The sequence below is a fragment of the Myotis yumanensis genome, unplaced genomic scaffold (assembly GCF_028538775.1).
Source record: "Myotis yumanensis isolate MYYU_CA2020_CCGP unplaced genomic scaffold, mMyoYum1.0.hap1 SCAF_13, whole genome shotgun sequence".
NCBI lineage: Eukaryota > Metazoa > Chordata > Mammalia > Chiroptera > Vespertilionidae > Myotis > Myotis yumanensis.
This window is the reverse complement of record NW_027223764.1, coordinates 57,915,300-57,935,858: the sequence shown is the minus strand read 5'-3', so window position 1 is coordinate 57,935,858 and position 20,559 is coordinate 57,915,300. Positions and strand designations below refer to the sequence as shown.

Below are 20,559 nucleotides of genomic sequence, written 5' to 3'. Positions count from 1 at the left end.
ACTTTGAGATTCTTGCTGAGCTGTCCCTGGGCCTGGTGTTACTAAACGTAGACCTTGGTCCACAGCTTTGTCTTTTTCACATGCACCAAGACCAGCAGAGGGAGCCACATGCTGTGGATCACTGATAGCGCCAAACAGGTTACCCAGTCAGTTACAGACAGCATCTGACATTGGCTTGCACCAGAGTCCCTTTGAAGAGTCCCAGAACCAAAAAACCAAGTGGGCAGTTCCAGACAACAGAGCAGGATTCAATAAGCTACTCAAGCAGCATTTCCACCGGGATATATTTGGAGCTCCAAATCCTGCTGAGGTGAATTCCAATTTGTGTTATCAGCCCCTACCCAGCAACCTTCACACTGTTTTTGGGGTTGAGTCTTATTGTCAGCTAGCCTGAGGGTTGATTCCATGTTTGAACAGGACAATAGCAATCAAGTCTCAATTCTTACAGGAGGGTCCACATAATGCCCACAAGGGACATTCTTAGAGCATCCAGCTCAGGTGATCAGGGAGATTGTGCTACTGGGTCCCACAGGTCATCCACTATATAACACCATCCTACCAGGACTGGGAATCATAGGAGATCTACCTAATACATAGAAGCAAACACAAAGTGGTGGTGAAAATGGGGAGAAAAATAAACAGGTCCCAAATGAAGGAACAAGAGTATTCTTCAGAAGAAGAGCTAAGTGAAATGGAGGTAAGAATTGTATCAGATATAGAATTCAGAGTAATGACTATAATGATGCTCAAAACCATTAAAAAGATCAGTCACAAATGAAGAATGCCATATCTGATATAAAGGGTACACTGGAAGGAATAAACAGCAGGCTTGATGAAACAGAGGATCAAGTCAGTAATTTAGAAGATAATGTAGAAAGAAACACTCAAACAGAGCAGCAAAAAGAAAAAAAAAGACTTAAAATTGATGATATTTTAGGGGACATTTGGGACATGAAGTGTAAAAACATTCATCCCATAGGGATACCAGAAGGGGAAGAGAGAGAGAAAGGGATTGAGAACCTATTTGAAAAAATAATGACTGAGAACTTCCTTAATCTGGTGAAGAAAAAAGAAATACAAGTCGAGGAAGCACAGAATCCCAAGCAAGATGGACCAAAGAGACCTACACTGAGACACACCATAATTAAAATGGCAAAAGATAAAGACAAAGAGAATGTCTTAAAAGCTGCAAGAGAAAGGCACTCAGTCACCTGCAAGAGAGCTCCCATAAGACTGTCAGCTGATTTCTCCACAGAAACATATCAGGTCAGAAGAGACTGGCATGAAATATTCAAAATGATGAGGAGAAAGGGCCTACAACAAAGGCTACATTATGTAACAAGGCTATTATTTAAGACTAGAGGCCCTGTGCACAAAAATTCATGCACTTCCGGGGCGGGGGGCGGAGGGGGGTCCCTCAGCCTAGCCTATGGCCTCTCGCAGTCTTGGACCCCTTGGGGGATGACCACCTGCTGGCTTAGGCCCACTCCCCAGGGGATTGGGCCTAAGCTTGCAATCAGACATCCCTCTGGCAGCCTGGGTGCCCTCGGGGGATATCCACTTGCCAGCGGGGAGCAGGCCTAAGCTGCAGTCTCACATCCTTAGTGCCGCTGAGGAGGCGGGAGAGGCTCCCACCACCACTGCTGTACTGGCAGCCGTCAGCCTGGCTTGTGGCTGAGCAGAGCTCCCCCTGTGGGAGTGCACTGACAACCAGGGGGCAGCTCCTGCATTGAGCATCTGCCCCCTGGTGGTCAGTGTGTGTCATAGTGACCAGTCATTCCTAGTGGTTCTGTTGTTAGGGTCAATTTAAATATTACCCTTTTATTATATAGGACTAGAGGCCTGATGCATGAAAATTCACGCAAGAGTAGGCTTTCCTTCCTCCAGCTTCTGGGACCAAGGCTTTCCTCCTCTGGCAGTTGGCAGGCACCCGGGATCCCGGCAGCTTTCCTCTGGCCACAAGCAGGCACCCAGAACTCGGGTGGCCTCACTCTGGCCACTGGCAGGCACTCAGGACACAGGTGTCTTCCCTCTCTGGCTGCTAGCAGGCACCCCGTACCCCGGCTTCAGTCCGGCCCCAGCTTCATCTGGAATGAGGTCTGGAAGGACATCTGGTCTAATTATCATATGACGATTTTATTATTATAGACTAGAGGCCCGGTACATTAAATTCATGCAGGGGGGGCTCCCTCAGCCTGACCTGCACTCTATCCAACCCAGGAGACCTCAGGGGATGTCCTACTGACAGCTTAGGCCTGTTCCCTGTGGAGAGCGGGTCTAAGCTGCAGTCTGGCCTCCCTCTGCAGGAGGCAACCGGCAGATTAGGGGAAGGTGCCACCCCATCACCCTGCTGCTGCTGCCACTGCCAGCCACCAAGGTGTTTTCATCAACATCGACTCCAGTCCCTTCACCATGAAATGATGACAACTTTCTTTAGGCATTTTCAAGATGTCTCTTTCATAGGATATGACGTTTCTTTTTTTCTTTATTTTTTATCCTCACCTGAGGATATTTTTCCATTGATTTTTAGAGTGCATGGAAGGGAGAGGGAAAGAGAGAAACATCAATGTGAGAGGGACACTTTGATTGGTTGCCTCCTGCATGAGCCCTGACCTGGACCCTGGCCAGGGAGGAGCTTGCAACCTAGATACATGCCCTTGATCAAAATCAAACCTGGACCCTGTGGTTGGCAGGCTGAGCTCTATCCACTGAACCAAACTGGCTAGAGCAGGATATGACATTTGTTAGCTCCTCCAGTAGTGGAACTTTGTTTTTTCCTCCAGGAGTGAGGTGGAAAAACTTCAGATCACCTTCCTGGATTCTTTTAAGCAAGTTACCATGAACACTGTGATGTGGTGTACAGGGAACTCAGCCAATGAGTGGTCAGAAAAGGTGTTTCCTCTGTAGCTACTTGCAGAGGCAGAACTGTTGGCGTGCCCCCGGCTGACAGGCCTGTTCTCTGCAGGCCTGCCTGTTCACTGCTGTGGCCCGCAGGCAGGCCCTGCTCCCTGCTCTCTTCAGGCCTGCACCATCTGTGGCTTGCCTCACTGCACAGCAGTCCCCTGCCACCCTCCTGCGTGTACAGCCTCCTCCTGAGTATTTGTGACTTAAGGTGTCTTGGCTAATTTGCATAGTACCTCTCTCTCTCTCTCTCTCTCTCTCTATATATATATATATATATATATATTTTTTTTTTTTTGAGAAATAAAGAGCTTCCCAGACATGAGAAACCTAAATGAGTTTGTTACCACCACACAGAATTGAAGAAGAATAAAAAGAAAAAGCAGAATGAGGAGAAGGAGGAGAGGGAGGGAGAGGAGGATGAGGATGAAGAGGAGGAGAAGAAGAAACAGAAATATGGTTGAAAAATAAAATGGCAACCTATATGTACCTTTCCATAATCGCTTCAAATGTAAGTAGGTTAAATGCTCCAGTCAAAAGACATAAAGTAGCTGAATGAATAAGAAAACAAAACCCATATATATGCTATCTTCAAAGACCACCTCAGAACTAAAGATACGAGCAGACTAAAAGTAAAGAGATGTAAAACAATATTTTATGCAATGGAACAGAAAAGAAAGCTGGGATGGCTGTACTTATATCTGACAATATAGATTTAAAAACCAAGGCTATAGGAAGAGGCAAAGGACACTACATAATGATAAAGGAATCAGTCCAACAAGAGTACATAACCCTTATAATTATTTATGCACCCAACATAGGAGCACTGAAATATGTAAAGCAAATCTTGATGGACACAAAGGGAGTAGTTTACAGTAATATAGTCATAGTAGGGGATTTTTACACCCCATTGACAAGGATTGATAGATCTTCCAGATAGAAAATCAACAAGGAATGGTGGTCTTAAATGACAAACTAGACAAGATGGATTTAATTGATATCTTCAGAATACTTTATTCCAATGCAGTATTCTGCAATGCTTTCAAGGGCCCATGAAATGTTTTTAAGGCTAGCTCACATGTTAGGAAGAAAAACAAGTCTTACTAAGTTTAAGAAGTTTGAAATCATATCAAGCATCTTCTCTGACCACAATGCTATGAACCTAGAAATCAATCATGAGAAGAAAATGAAACAACACACAAAGTCACGGAGGCTAAATAACATGTTACTAAACATTGAATGGGTTAACGATGAGATCAAGAAATAAATCAAAGGATAACTAGAAAAAAATGAAAATGAGAACACAGCAAAAAAACTGGAACTGTGGGACACAGTGAAAGCAGTCCTAAGAGGGAACATGATAGCACTACAAGGCCCTCTCAAGAAAACAAGAAAAAGTTCAAATAAACAATCTAACTTTGCACATAAAGGAACATGAGAAAGAACAACAAACAAAGCCCAGTGTGAATAGAAAGAAGGAAATAATGAAGATCATAGCAGAAATGAATGAAATAGAGTCTAAAAAAAAACAATAAAAAAGATCAATGAAACCAAGAGCTGGCTCTTTGAAAAGGTAAGAAAGATTTAGAAACTTTAAACCGGACTCATCAAGAAAAAAATAGAGGACCCAAAGAAATAAAATCAGAAATGAAAGAGGAGAAATAACAACTGACACTACAGAAACACGAAGGATTGTAAGAAAATATTATGAACAACTATATGCCAAAAGTTGGACAATTTGAATGAAATGGATAAATTCCTAGAAACTTACAATCTTTTAAAACCAAATCAGGAAATCTGAATAGACAGAATACAACTAGTGAAATTGAAGCAGTAATTAACAAAACAAAACAAAAAACTCCCAACAAATAAAATCCCTGAACTAGATGGTTTTTTAGGTGAATTTTACCAAAAAAAAAATTCAAAGAAGAACTAACACCTGTCCTTCTGAGACTATTCCAAAAATTTAAAAAGGGAGAAGATTCCTAGCTCATTTTACAAGGCCAGCATTATTCAAATTCTAAAACCAGAGATAGACATGACAGAAAATAAAATTATAGGCCAATATTGCTGATGAATATTGATGATGAAATCCTCAACAAAAAATTAGCAAACTGGATTCAGCAATACATTAAAAAGATCATACACAGCCCTAGCCAGCTTGGCTCAGTGGCTAGAGCGTCAGCCTGCAGCCTGAAGGGTCCCTGGTTTGATTCTGGCCAAGGGCACATGCCTGGGTTGCGGGCTTGATCCCCAGTACTGGGTGTGCAGGAGGCAGCCAATCAATGATTCTCTCTCATTGTTGATGTTTCTATCTCTCTCTTCTTCTCTCTTCCTCTCTGAAATCAGTAAAGAAATATATTTTTTTAAAAAGATCATACACATTGATCAGGTGGGATTTATTGTGGGGATGCAAAGTTGGTGCAATATCTACAAAACAGTAATTGTGATTACATCACACTAGGGGCCCAGTGCACAAAATTTGTGCATGGGTGGGCGTCCCTCAGACTGGCCTACACTCTCTTGAAATCTGGGAACCCTTGGGGGATGTCCAACTGCAGGTTTAGGCCCTATTCTCTGGCCCCTAACTGCTTGCCTGCCTGCCTGATCACCCCTAACCACTCGCCTGCCTGCCTGATTGCCTCTAACTGCCTCTGCTTGTCTGTCTGATTGCCCCTAAGCACTCTGCCTGCTTGTTTGATCACCCGTAACTGCCTCTGTCTTCCTGCCTGATAGCCCCTAACCGCCTTTCCCTGTCTGATGCCCCTAACCGCCTTTCCCTGTCTGATCCCCCTAACAGCCTCTGCCTGCCTGATCACCCCTCACTGCTTCTTCCTGCCTGCCTGATCCCCCCTAAATATTCTGCTTGTCTGATCACCCCTAACTGCCTCTCCCTGTCTGATAGTCCCTAAGCACTCTGCCTGCCTAATTGTCCCTAACTGCTCGCTGGGGGGTGGTCAGCAGAGTTGAGGGGCCATGGTCATTCTGGTCTCTGGTCATTCTGGTCATTCCACTATTTTGGTCACTGGGCTTTTATTATATAGAATAAACAAAATGAAGGATAAAAAACACATGATAATATCAATAGAAGCAGAAAAAGCATCTCATAAAATCCAGCACCCATTTATGATAAAAACTATTAGCAAAGTGGGAATAGAACAAACATATTCCAATGTAATAAATTCCATCTATGACAAACTCACAGCCAGCATCATTCTAAATAAGCAAAACTTCAAGTATTCCCCTTAAGATCAGGAGCAAGACAGGGATGTCCACTTTCACAACTCTTATTCAACAATAGGGGATCAGTGCATGAATTTGTGCACATTGTAAGGAACTGTGAGCTGCGAGACTGCAGTGGGCATAGGAGCAGGACTTGGCCCATTCTTTGTACCCCCACCTGGCTCCTCCTGCTGTGGCCTCCAGTCCCCTCTCTGCCAGCAACCCCACTCTCATTGATGCCACTCCCACGCACTGATGCCCTGACCCCACTTGCCCCCCCTGATGGTGTGGAACAATTGGGGCTGATGCCAACAGTGGGTGCAAGTGGGCCAGCGCTGTCAGCGGGTGCAAGTGGTGGCTGCTGCCCTGATCGCCCCTCAAGAGCAGGGGGAGGTGGAGAAGCCCTAAGGGGTGATCAGGGCCAGCAGCCACTGCTCGCACCCACTGATGGCACCTAGTGATTGGGACAGGCACCAGGCATGGGCAGTGGGTGCAAGCATTGGCTCTGGCACCAGCTGCAAATGCAAGTGGAGCCCTCACGGGCACCAGGTACAAGAAGTGGCTCCCAGCCCTCATTGCCTCCCAGGAGCAGAGAGAGTTGGAGAAGCCCTCAGGGGTTATTGGGGCCAGTAGTCACCACCCACACCTGCTGATGGTGCCGAGCAATTGGGGGAAATGCTGGGCACTGGCAGCAGGTGTGAGAAGCAGCTCCAGCACCAGCAGTGTGTGTAAGTAAGGCTGGCACTGATAGAAGGTGTGAGCACCAGGTGGGACCTTGGCACACAGGAGCAAAGAATTTTCAGTAACCATCAGAGGCTCGCCAGCACCCCCACTCTCCTGCTCCACCATCCCACCACAGATGACACCTGCCATGTTCAATACTCTACTGCCTGCTGCTGACGCCTGCCATGTTCCGCCCACACACCCTGGTGGTCAGCGCATGTCATAATGACTGGTTGTTCAGTTGTTTGGATGTTTGATTGTTCAGTTGTTCTGTGTTTGGTCTATTTGCATATTACGTTTTATATATATATAGAGAGAGAGACACTAGAAGCCCGGTGCACAAAAATTTGTGCACTCAGGGGGGTGTTCCTCAGCCCGGCCTATGCCCTCCTGCAGTCTGGGATCCTTCGGAGGATGTCCACCTGCTGGTTTAGGCCCACTCCCTGGGGTATCGGGCCCAACCTGGCAGTCAGACATCCCTCTGGCAGCCCGGCAGCCCTTGGGGGATGTCCACATGCCAGCGGAGAGTAGGCCTAAGCTGCAGTCGGACATCCTTAGTGCTGCTGAGGAGATGGGAGAGGTTCCCACCACCACCTCTGTACTGGCAGCCATCAGCCTGACTTGTGGATGACCAGAGCTCCCTCTGTGGGAGCCCACCGACCACCAGGGGGCAGCTGCCCACTGGTGGTCAGTGTGTGTCATAGTGACCAGTCATTCCCAGTGGTTCTGCTGTTACGGTCAGTTTGCATATTACCCTTTTATTATATAGGATAGAGGCCTGGTGCATGGGTGGGGGACTGCTGGTTTGCCCTGAATGGTGTCCCAGATCAGGGTGGGGATCGTGCTTGGGTGCCTGGCCAGCCTGGGTGAGGGGTTGATGGGTGTTTGCAGGCTGGTCACACCCGCTTCAGAGTGGGGGGTCCCTGCTGGGGTGCCTGGCCAGTCTGGGTCATGGACTGAGGGCTGTTTTCAGGCTATCCAAGCCCCCCAGCGATGGAAGCTCCCAGCCTCTCCTTTTTTAATTTTTATTCTGGGATTTATTTACCTTCAGTAATTGAAACTTTGTAGCCTTGAGAGGAGCTCTGAGCTGGCCAGGACTGGAGGGAGGGAAGCCTCCTGCTCACTCTAGCTCTGTGGCCACAACTGGCTGAAAGCAGGTATCTGGGGTTTATTTACCTTCTATAATTGAAAATTTGTTGCTTTGAGTGGAGCTCAGACACAGGAAGCTTGGCTTTCTCCATCATTAGGGCAACTAAGCCTCCTGCTTGCTCCAGCTCCGTGGCTGATGGCCGCCATCCTGGTTGAGTTAATTTGCATATAGTCGCTCTCATTGGTTGGTGGGTGTGGCTTAAGGCATAGAGAAGGTACAGTCAATTTGCATGTTTGTCTTTTATAAGTGTAGATAGTACTGGGAGTCCTAACCACAGCTATCAGAAGAAATAAAAGGCATCCACATTGGAAAGGAAGAAGTAAAACTGTCATTATTTGCAGGAAGCATGATACTGTATAAAGAGAACCCTTAATATTACATCAAAAACCTAAATGATAAATGACTTCAGTAAACAAGTGGTATACAAAATAAATATTCAGAAATCAGTTGCATTTTTACACACCAATAATGAACTATCAGAAAGAGAAACTAAAAAAAATTCCCATTCACAATTGCTTCAAATAGAATGAAATACTCAAGCATAAGTTTAACCAAGGATGTAAAAGACCTATACTTGGAAAATTATAAGATACTGAAGAAAGAAATTGAAGAAGATACAAATAAGTGAAAGCACATACCATGTACATGGATAAGGAGGACTAACATCATCAAAATGTCCACACTACCCACAGCAATCTACAGACTCAATGCAATTCCTATCAAGATACCAATGACATATTTCACAGAACTTGAACAAATATTCCAGATATTAATATGGAGCCATCAAGAACCTGAAGAGTAACAGCAATCTTAAAAAGTAGAACTAAGTGGGAGGTATCACACTACCTGATACCAAACTATAATACAAGGCCATGGTAATCAAAACAGCATGGTACTGGCATAAAAACAGACATATAGATCAATGGAACAGAATAGAGAGCCCAGAAAAAGAAGCATTCCTTTATAGTGAATTAATATTTGACAAGGGAGGCAAAGCATACATTGGGCTAAAGATATTCTCTTCAATAAATTGTATGGGGAAAATTAGACAGATAAGTATCAAAAAACTGTAATAAAACCAGCTTCTTACACTACACATAAAAATAAACTGAAAATGGATTAAATACTTAAATGTTAGACTCAAAACTATAAAAATCCTAGAAGAAAACATAGGCAGTAAAATCTCAGAATTTCTTGCAGCAATATTTTTTTTCTGATATATCTATCTCTTTGGTCAGGGAAACTAAAGAAAAATAAACAAATGGGACTACATCAAATATAACATGTTTGAACAGCAAAGGAAACCATAAACAAAATGAAAAGACATCCCACTGAAAGAGAGAACATATTTGCCAATGATACATCTGATAATGGGTTAATACCCAAAATTTATAAAGAACTCATACAACTCAACAGAAGGAAGACAAATAATCCAATTAAAAATTCACAAAGGACATGAATAGACACTTTTCCAAAGAGGGCATACAGACAGCCAACAAACACATGAAAAGATGCTCAATTACACTGGTCATCAGAGAAATACCATTAAAACCATGATGAGGTATCTATAATAATAAAAGCATGATATGCAAATTGACCGAATGGCCAAACAGCAAAACAACCATCTGGATGACCACACTGTGACACACACTGGCACCAGGCCAGCCAAGTGGGTATGATGCAATTGGTTGGAGGGCCTTGTCATCGCCCCAGGCCACCGGCTGGTGGGGCGATCAATTGGGAGGCTCTGCAATCAATCGCCCCATGGAGGGAGGCTCAGGCCACAGACTGGTGGGCTGTGGTAGTTGGGCAGGACTTCCCTCTGTGGGGTGATTGATGGGGAGGGGGGGGCTCCTTAATCGACTGCCCTGCAGAGCGAGGCCTAGGTCTTTGGCCAGCACTGCTGTGGCGAGTGGGCGGGGCCTTTCTCTGCAGGGCAATAGATCTGGGGGCCCAATGATTGATCTCCCTGCAGAGGGAGGCCCAGGCCAGCCAAGGGATCACACCCTATGCCTGTTGCCTTAAGAGGGAGGTGACTGGTGACAAGGGGGTGGCACTGCACAGATGGCAAGCAGTGGCAGTGACGAGGCAGGGCCAGCTGCTGGCAGCCAGTGGCAGTGGTGGGGTGGGGGCAGCTGCTGGCAGCCAGTGGAAGGAAAGCCCTGATAGACCCTGATCGCCAGCCAGGCCTAGGGACCCTACTCTTGCACTGCAGAGTTCAACTAGCTGCACCTAGGCTGATTGGCTCCCCCAACCTCCTACAGCACCTCCCCCTGGCCAGCCCCACCCCCAACTGCCCCTCTCCCCACTCCCTAACCTAACAGGAGGGAGGAGGGAGCCTGATTCCTCATGGAATCAGCCATTGGTTAGCTTTCTGCCAGTGCCCTGACAGTTCCAAATCCTGTTCACCCACACCCCGGACCCTGACAGGAAGGAGGAGGTAGCTTGATTCCTTGCGGTTTCTCCCCCTGGCCGGCGTTGGTGACAGAAAATGCCTGAAGACCAACTATTGGCACAATGTACCTCTGAAGCCGAAAGAAAGTGTTGTCATGGACAGAATATGTCTGAAGACCAAATATTGGCACAGGGCTGAGGGGCCCTTCTGGAGTTCATGAATTTCAAGCACCAGGCTTCTAGTCTATATAATAAAAGCCTAAGCAACCGTTCTGGCTGAACAACCAGAATGACCAGTCACTATGAAGTGCACTGCAGGAGCTGCCCCTGTTGGTCAGGGTACTCTTACAGGGGGAGTGCCTCTCAGCCAGAAGCCAGGCTCACAGCTGGCAAGCATAGCAATAGTGGCAGGAGCCTCTCCCGCCTCCACAGCAGTGCAAAGGAGCAGCGAGCTGAGCCGTAAGGAACAGTGAGCAGGCGGGTGGTAAGGAGGGAGGGATCCTGGACTGCGAGAGAGCACAGGCCAGGCTGAAGGACCCCTCCAGTGCACGTTCAGCCAGAACGGTTGCTTAGGCTTTTATTATATAGACTAGAAGCCTGGTGCTTGAAATTCATGAACTCCAGAAGGGCGCCTCAGCCCTGTGCCAATATTTGGTCTTCAGACATATTCTGTCCATGACAACACTTTCTTTCGGCTTCAGAGGTACATTGTGCCAATAGTTGGTCTTCAGGCATTTTCTGTCACCAACGCCGGCCAGGGGGAGAAACCGCAAGGAATCAAGCTACCTCCTCCTTCCTGTCAGGGTCCGGGGTGTGGGTGAACATTTCATGCACTGGGCCTCTAGTGTCTTCATAACCTCTCAGAATGGCTCTCATCAATAAACCAACAAAGAGCAAGTATTGGTGAGGAGGTGAAACCCTTGTGCACTGTGGGTGGGAATGCAGATTAGTGCAGCCACTATGGAAAGCAGTATGGAATTTCCTCAAAAAATTTAAAAAAGAACTGCCTTATGACCCCACATTTCCACTTTTGGAAAACTGAATCAAAGAAATTTGAAACACTAATTCAAAAGACTATATGCACCACTGTCTTCACTACAGAGTTCTTTCTAACAAGAGGCCTGATGCATGAAATTTGTGCAAGGGGCTCAGCCCTTGCATTCCCGGCTCCTTGGCCAGCCCTCATGGCCTCGTCCGGCCCTCACAGCCCCTGGCAGCCTCCTCGGGCCCTCACAGCCCCTCACAGCCTTGGCCAGCCCTCACAGCCTCGTCGGGCCCTCACAGCCCCTTGCAGCCTCCTCGGGCCCTCACAGCCCCTCACAGACTTGGCCAGCCCTCACAGCCCTGGCTTCCTCTGGAAGATCATTTGTCTGTTCAGTCTAATTAGCATATTAGCTCTTTATTATATAGGATAGCAAGATTTGGAAGAAGTCCAAGTGTTCATCAGTAGATTAGTGGATAAACAGCAATGGTACACTTACACATTGGAATTCTACTTGGCCCTAAAAAAAAAGAAAATTTGACCCTTTGCGACAACATGGATGGGCCCAGAAAGCATTATGCTAAGTGAAATAAGCCAGTCAGAGAAAGACATGTACCATATGATTTCAATCATATGTGGAATTTAATAAACAAACTGAATTAACAAGCAAAATAGAGACAGCCTCATAGATGGAGAGCAGGCAGACATATCTGGTTGGGGTGTTGGAGAGATTAAGCAAAATAGAAAAGAAGAGAACTCATAGACACGGAAAACAGTGAGGTGATTGTGGTGGGGGGTGAGGGAGTGGGTGGAGGTGGAAGAGGGTATAGGCAGGGTAAATGGCGAAAGAGAAAGGATATGATAAAGAAAAAATAATGTCTGAATTAGATATTTATGAGAAAATATAAGCATCTTCTTTCAGATTGCTTTCCTAGTAAAGTACTAATAAATATGACTGGTTTTCATTTTTGCAATTGAAAATACTGTCCTTTTTATTTTTATGAGTATACTAGAGGCCCAGTGCACAATATTTATGCACTGGTATGGTCCCTAGTAGGTGCTGGCTACTGGCTGGGACCTCCCTCCCTTGCCCTGGCTGCCTGCTGCTGCCACCGCGGGCCGGGGCCTCCTTCCCTTCCCCTGGCCAGCCCTGCCCCCTGGTCAAACTCCCAGATGACATCCCGGTCTAGGGGACAATTTGCATACTACACTTTTATTATAAAGGATTAGAGGCTCAGTGCATGAAATTCATACGCTGGTAGGGTCCCTAGTGGCTGCTGGCTGCCAGCCAGGTACTCCCCCCTTCCCATTGCCACATGCCCCCTGCTGCTGCCACTGGTCACTGCCCGTGGGCCCAATCGCCCCACTGATCACCCTGCCAAGACCCCAGCTGTTCGCCACCTGCGGGGGCCTGATTACCCTGCCAATCGCACTGCTGGCCCCCCGCTGCCGCCGCCCAGCTCCCAGGTGCTGAGGGAGCCTGGTGGCAGCCCTGATCCCACTGCTGTCACTGGTTGCCACCTGCAGGGCCCAATCATCCTGCTGATTGCCCCGCCATTGCCCAACTCCCAGGCAGTGAGGGAGCTGGGCAGCGTCCCTGCCCGCTGCTGCTGCCACTGCCGCTGGTTGCCCTGTGAGCTGGTGGGTGGGGCATCGGGTTCCTGCCTGTCTCCCTCAGCACCTGTGAGCCGGCAGTGGCGGGGCAGTTAGATCGGCAGGGGGATTGGCTCCCACCTGGCGACCAGTGGCTCACACCCACCTTAGCCTGGCGCTGCCCACTCACCTGCTCCACCATCCCATCCCAGTCCCACTCTCATCAGGGCCCATCAGGGCCTGCAGTGCCTCCACTCCCCTCCCCGCTCCCGCCACCAGCAGTGCATCACCAATGCCTGTCATGTTCTGGGCCGCCCCCTGGTGGTCAGTGCACAACATAGCAAGAGGTCGAACTCCTGGCAGAACTCCATGTTGAGGGGGCAATTTGCATATTAGGCTTTTCTTATGTAGGATACTTCTTGTAGATTGCATCATTAGCCTCAATTTTCTACCTCTCCCTGTTACATGCCCTAAAAAATGTCCCGGAGGAAGTGATCATGACGCTGAAGATGATGAGGTTGCAAGCCATGAAAAGATCCCAGGGAAGAGTGTCCCTGCTGTGGGTGCTAAGGTCTTGAGGCATAACTAGCTGTGCTTGCTGAGCAGGAAAGAAGTGGGTGAGGAGAGAAGGGCAGGGCCTCATTGCCCTGGGAAAAGGTTGGAGTTTTGCTGTAAGTACAATGCCTCTGGCCAGGGGCTGGCCAGATCTGGGTATGTGTGGGACACAGGAGCAACAGGGCTTGCCAGGGCACTGCATGTGCATGAAAGCCAAGAGGAATCAATGATGTCGTGCAGGCTTTGACCAGAGTGACCAGGTGGATGGTGGTGCCATTCCTTGACCAGGGAAGCCTTGGAATCGGGACATTCTCTGCTTTTGCTTTCTGTGACTTATGGGTCTTGAGAAGTAACACTCCCGCAGCTCAGAGCAGTTCCTTAACTCGTAACTGAGGCATCTATGCAGTCTGAGGCCAGCCCTTCACATCCTCGAGCTGGGGCTATAGTTCAGGGCTATTGCCGACAGAATGACCATTTCCATCTGAGCCCAGCCCTCTACATCCTCGAGCTGCGGCCATAGGTCAGGGCTATTGCCCACAGAATGGCCTTTCCATCTGAGCACAGCCCTTTAGATCCTCAATCTGTGGTAAAGAGAAGGCCTGCCCAGTTGCATTTGTGTGCTGGCTATGCTTCCAGCTGTCCACCAACCCTGCTATAGCTTGCCTGGGTCCCAGGATTGCCCTCTGAAAGTGGGGATGTGCACTCCCAGGAAGCCGCATGATTCTGACACCCAAGATTCTAGAGCACAGTCTTGTCCCTGGCCTTCTTCTCCACCCATGCTTCCTCAGACCCAGGTGGACAGATGCGACCTGCATGCTCTCCTCTGTACCAAGAGGGCAGGATCTCTCCTCCAGGAGACCTGCACCTCCAGGGCCATGATCAGGGGGCAGGGAGGAACCTACAGGGAAGCTTATGTTCAGGGTCAGGCCAAGTCTCCAGGACACTCTTAGGCCTGACCTTCCTAAAAGTGGAGATAGGTTTTAGTTGTTCTCCATAAATTTTTAGAAAACAAGCTTGTTTTCTGTTTAGAAATGTCCTTTAATTTTTATAAGACAGAAGTCCAGGTGGCACTGAATGGACATTTGAATGTTAGAAACACAGATCAAAACCAAACAAGACTCTACACACAGAGCTCTAATCTCTTAATGTTTTTACAGCCTCCTTTCAACTCTAAAAAATACTTTTAGAAATGAAGTGCCCCATAAAGAAACACTTATGTGATGTTCAATAGTTTCTTTAATTCCACTACAGTTCATTTTACTTCCACCATTTATGGAAAATCAAGTTGACTTGAAAATATTTGAGAGTGTTGTGGGCTAGGATTAGGTTCAAGGTTTTACTCTTAACTTTATTTCATTAAATAATTAACATTATCTGTATCATTAGTATAATTAACAATCTAATAATTCCCATTTTTCTGCATTATGCTCCAATCAGGGCCTGCCCTCTAGAACGGCTTCTTTCCCTGTGCAGCTGCGGTGGGTCCTACTCTGTTGCCTAATTAGCTATACACTCTGAACAGTGTGACTCCTTCATTGTTGCTGATTATGAAAACTAATCACCAAGTGTGTTTTAGGGAAAGGATTTTCACCTGGTGGGTGGAATGCTTGGGATTAAGTGGAGAAGAAGCCAAAGGAGGGTGTTCACAGTCCAGAGCCAGTGGCCCAAAGGAGGGGCAGGTGCCTGATGTGCCCAGGGCCCAGCAAAGAATGTTGGACTGGAAAGCAGTTTTCAAGCCAATAGTAATGGAGTCGGCGAATAGTTCAGTTGACACACTTCAAAAACGTTTTTAATTAATTATAAAAATATTACATGATAAAGACACATTGCATAGAACATATAGAAGCACTGGTTTTTATATTTTTTTATACTTCTCTACATTTTCTAAATGTTTTTCTAGATATTTTATTAGAGGACAACATAATTAAAAACAATCAAAGCAATCCTCCTCAGTGGACCAGAACTCCAGACATTAAACAGTCCTGTGGGACAGGTCCAGCCCATGACCAGGTCCAGCTTGGCCATCAGGTTGAGACCCTGGCCCTGGTCCTCCTCAGAGGGAAACACTGGTGGTCTCCAGAGTGGGAACCACTACACCCACAGGCCACAGAGGCAGCACCTGAAGACATTTCCAGGGCACAGGTCATGTCCCATTTTCTCAAGAAACATCACCTCAGGGAGCCTGAGGTTCGGACAAGGCCCTCACATCCCCTGGGTCCACTTTCCAGCTTTCCCTGCACAGCTGCTGGCTATGAGCAAACTTGTTAGTGGCTTCTCCCTCTGCTTCCAGATCCATACAACGGAGCACCAATCGGTCTCCTGAGAGAAGTGACTGTGAGAGTATATAGAAGGCACTCCCTGTGGTAAGTGCTCAATAACTGTGAGCTCCGCATGTAAAGGAGTTTCTCAGTCCAAGCCTCTGCCTAGAAAGAAAAGACCAAGGGAAACCCAACTCCCTGAGGCCACTACACCCCGTGTGGTGTGGAGTGAGGCCCATGCTGTGCACTGTGGGAGGAGGAGACAGGGCCGAGAAGTGAGCTGGGGAGAAGAGCTGTGCTGGGTATACCAGATGGCCCTGGGATAAGACACCAGGATCTAAATACAATCACATCCAACCCATGTGCAGAGGGCTCCGTGGGAGAAGTGAGAAGGATGCAGAAAGTCCGCCTGTCCCAGCACTCTGGGGAAGAACATTCCCACCTCAGTGCTCCCATCATGGAAGCCACCTAATGCCTGAGTATTTTCACTAATTTGCCCTTTTGTTTTAAAATTAAGCCCTTCCTTCATTCCTATTCTACATGGTACAAAGCTCAGTTAGACAACCCTCACATTAGCCCCGTTTTACAGAAGAGAGAAAAGAGTCTGAGAACAGAATACTCATTTCCTCAAGGTCACAGGCAAGCACCTGCTCCATGTGTGCGATGGGCACTGTGCCACACTGCAGGGCCAGGCCTAGCAGAGGGCATCTTCTGTCCATCCAGGGGGAACACGCATTCCTGGGAAAGTTACTGGTGCCCCTAGCAGAGACTCAGGTCTCAGAGCTGCCTCCATCCCCACCAGCACACTCATGGAGTTTACTACTCATCTCTCAAGGGAACTGGAAGCTGAGGAGCGGGTGAGGAAATGCAGCTGTGAGGGCAGACCCAGTGTCCAAACTCGTCCTGAGCAGGGACAAAGGCCTGCTCCAAGGAGCTGTCCTGGCCCGTGGGAGGGGAGAGGAGAGGTACCTCCCTCTGGGCAATTGAAAAAGAGGGGCCACAGTCAGGTTCCTCCTTCCATTTGCCCAAGCCGCCCCTTTCTCCCAGCGTCCCCAGCCAATGGTCAGCAGTGCTTGGAGGACTTGGCGGGCTGAGTCGAATGCAGTGGGCTGTGGGACATGGTCACACAGTGGGCCCAGGGGTACTTACCAAAGAATTTCTTGTCACTAAACGTGAATCTACAAATAACTTCATTCTTGTTCCTTGCATTATTAAAGCCTCGTCCAGAAACCTTCAAGTCATAATTTTCTGCAAGGGTGACATGGAAAGCCCTCCTGTGAGGAGGGCTCAGTGGTGTCCTGCCTCTGCTCTCAGGTAGAGAAGGTCACCCCCCAGCACCTAATCCCAGGGAAGTCCTAGGAGCAATTCTAACTCTGACCACATCTGTGCGCCCCTTGGCCACATCCTCACCTGGTGACGCAGAGGGTCCACTGTGAGGAGGCGGGACTGGGCCCCGGGCACTCAGGGGTCTGCTCAGCCCCTCACCCTGGAGCCCATGAAAGGCTCCAGCCTCATCCCTCCACAGGGCAGACCAGTCTTGAGTTTCTGACCGGGTTCCCTGGCCCCCTGAGGGGAGCAGCATTGCTCACCCCTGCCCTTACATACATGAGAGGAGTGAAGACATCCCTGCCTCAGGTCTGAGCTGAGCACCCAGGCCCTGGCACCCCAGGGACTTCCTGACACTCGGCGTCCTTTCCTCCTCCCTGTCATTCTGTGCCTGGCACATGGGAGCTCACAGGGCTGGGTGTGCAGTGGCTGCGGCAGGAAGGAGCCGAGGGCCCTGCACAGGGGACTCGCGTGGAAGAGGCCATCAGGTCTTAGCTGAGCCTCCAGAAGTCTACAGAGGATGCTCTTGCTCAGCCTTCTCCTGGCCATCCATGAGCCCACCCCGCCCCTAGCCCCCGGGCCTTCCTGCTGCCAGGCCAGGGTCACTGCCTCCAGCCTGCTTCTGGCTCAGGCAGCCTCATTCCACAGTCCATCCATCAGAGGCACTTTCTTAGAAAGGCCAGTGAAGCCCTGGGCCTGGCCTTCTGGTCCCTCCTGCCGCAGGTCTCCCTGCGGCACCCCTTCCATCAGGCCATGTTGGCCTCCTCTGCCTTAAAGAAAACAGGCTGTGGCTAGTGCGGGCCTGTGGACATGTTAGCCTTTCAAGAGTTTAAAAAAACAGGGATCACACTTGGAAAATGGGCACCTCCCCCTAATCATCCAGGTTTCTAGCTATTTTGAAAAGCGGGAATACCTGGCATCAGTGGGTCTATTTCTGTTTGTGTTCGGGCCATGGCCTCCTCGGATGCCAGCTCCCCCTGGCCCAGACCCTGACTTCTCCAGGAGCCTCCCTCTCCAACCCATCATCCTCTGTTTGGGCCCATGCCTCTTGGTCACTTGCCAGGCCCGAGGGTTCCTCAAGCAGTTCCCAGGACCTAGGACCAGGCTGAGCCACCTTGAAGCCCCGGAGAGCACCTCTGGTTTGAGAGGCACCCGGCAGGCCAGCTGGTGGCCCTATGCGGAGACATCGGTCATGGGGCCGATCCAGGGCAGGATTGGGTCCCTAAGCAATGTGCCTTCTTCCAGGCAAGGTGGCCAGCAACACAAGCCTGCTTCTGAACTGATGTGGCCGGCTTCACACTCACAGCTCACACTTCATCAGGCCCTGCCCACCACTACGTGGGCTTCATGTTTGCCTGGTAGAAACCTGCAGGTCCTGTCTCTTACGCAGCCCCTTCCCTTGACCCAACAAGGGCCACCTGAGCGGTCTTCCCCTCAGTCTCCCAGATGATCATTTGCAATGTATGTTCCAGGTTTATTTATTGCAAAGAAGTATTTCTGGGCAAGACTGGACCTACATAGACAAGGCATTCTGTATTTCCATACAGAGAAGGCAAGTTCTCCTGAGTGTGGAGAGTTCAGGCTCTAAATGTGGCAGAAAGAGCCAGCATCGTCACCCTGCTACACACAAAGCCAGAGGAACCAGAAAGGCGCCATCTGTGGGCAAGCAAGGCAAGGAGCTCCTATGTCTGTGCAAAGTGACTGTCCCACTAACTGAGCATGGACTATGCACCATTCTTCAACTTTCTCCTAAAGCTCCCAAGAACCCCTAAGCTCGGTGTTACTACCCAGGCTTACAGAGAGAGAAGCGGTGCCTGGAGAAGGCAGGTATCTGCCCTGACCCCTAGATGGTACAAGGCCCGGATCAGTCCTCCAGTGCCAGCTCCAGGGCCCAGCAACACCATTTCTGCTGGGGACAGGCCCTCCCTGGTACCCGGAGATGTGCTCCATGGCCTTCAGCTTCCCAGGGCTGTGAGTGCCACCCTGGTGGTCACAGCCTCAGTGAAGGAAGGACCCTGCCTCCTCCTCCATGTGTGGGACAGGAGGGAGGGTGGCCACTGAGCAGGGCCATGGGACAGCCAGGAGCACAGCCAGGCTGTACTGCTCAGGGGCCATGCCCGCTGCCTGCTGCCCATGGCCCAGATGCCCTCCCTCCCTCCCTCCCTTGAGCTTCCTGCTGCCGCTCCTGTGCTGCTCAGTTGCCACTGGGCCCTGGAGGAGAGCCCCTGTGTCCTCAGGCACTGCACTGCCCAGAGGGTCCCGTTACCTCTGCACATCTCCCAAAGTGCGTGCCAGGGGGAGGGGCTCAGAGTTTTGAAAGAAGAGACTTGGAGTTAAAGAAATGTTGCTTTCCCCCATAGCTGCTCCTTCTGTTCTCAGCACGCAGAGCCCCAATTCCTCCAACAGTAACAACCACAGGAAGAAAAGAAGCCGCATGAAGGACAACGGGGAAACTAATGAGATATTGAGTGCATCCCTGTAATGGAAGACTGTGTAGAACAATGATTCCCAAAGTGGGCGCTACCGCCCCCAGGTGGGCGCTGCAGTGATCCAGGGGGGTGGTGATGGCCACAGGTGCTATTAAAATTTTAAAAAAATTAATTTCCAGGGGCTGAGTAATATTTTTCTGGAAAGGGAGCGGTAGGCCAAATAAGTTTGGAAACCACTGGTGTAGAAGGTTGGGAAACATCGTGTAGGGAATGAGCACATACATGTAACAATGACCTTGCCAAGGATGCTGAGGTGGCTCTGCAGGGCACATGGTCAAGGATTTATGCTACTTTTCTCTGAAGGGAGCAGGGAGGGCTTCAGGGGACCTTGACCATCGTGGCCCAACATTGGCTCCCAGGCTGGCTGCAGGAGTGTCCCTGTGCTGCCCCGCAGTTCCTGTCCTGCCCTTCAGGTCCCTCCTGCCCCACCCCTGCTGGCCTTCGCCTCCACACAGAGCGTCCCAGTCTCCAGGGCCCGTCACATATGGAAAAGGAATGACCAGGAGCCACCTGCAGCCTGCCTCCCAGGGTGAAGAGCCCTGGGCACCCCCAGCAAACCCACAGGAAGGACCAAACTCCAAACACTGTGCCAAGTGCACCAGGCAGACACAGGCTCACCATGAGTCAGGGGAGGAGGAGTTTTAAAGCAGCAAACCCGTCAAGGGAGGAAAAGGCCACAAGAGTCTCTATGCCCCCATTCCTGGCACCGGGCCTCAGGGGCCTGGGGCCATTGGCCATGTTGTTTCTTCATGGGTTCGGGTTACATTAGTGGTTTTGTATCTGTCACAGCATTCAACCATACACTGAGGTCGCTGCATTTCAGAAATGGAACTGTCCCCAAACAGCTGCAATTCAAGTTACGCAGAAGGAAGGAAGGCAGTGGGAGAGGTTAGCCTGATGACCAAATGCGCCTGGAAATGCATCAGAAACGGAGAGGAACTGATGAGGAGAAACAGAAATATGGAT

General features: G+C 49.2%; 1 protein-coding gene across 1 annotated transcript in view; it reads right to left on the bottom strand.

The window, feature by feature from the left end:
- Window positions 1-20,559, bottom strand: part of LOC139021562 (anthrax toxin receptor-like) — a 113,069-nt gene that overhangs the window by 12,804 nt on the left and 79,706 nt on the right. Inside the window, exon 10 of the mRNA XM_070431948.1 lies at window positions 16,928-17,026. Coding sequence (XP_070288049.1) covers window positions 16,928-17,026 — 99 coding nt within the window. The remainder of the gene's footprint in view (window positions 1-16,927; window positions 17,027-20,559) is intronic.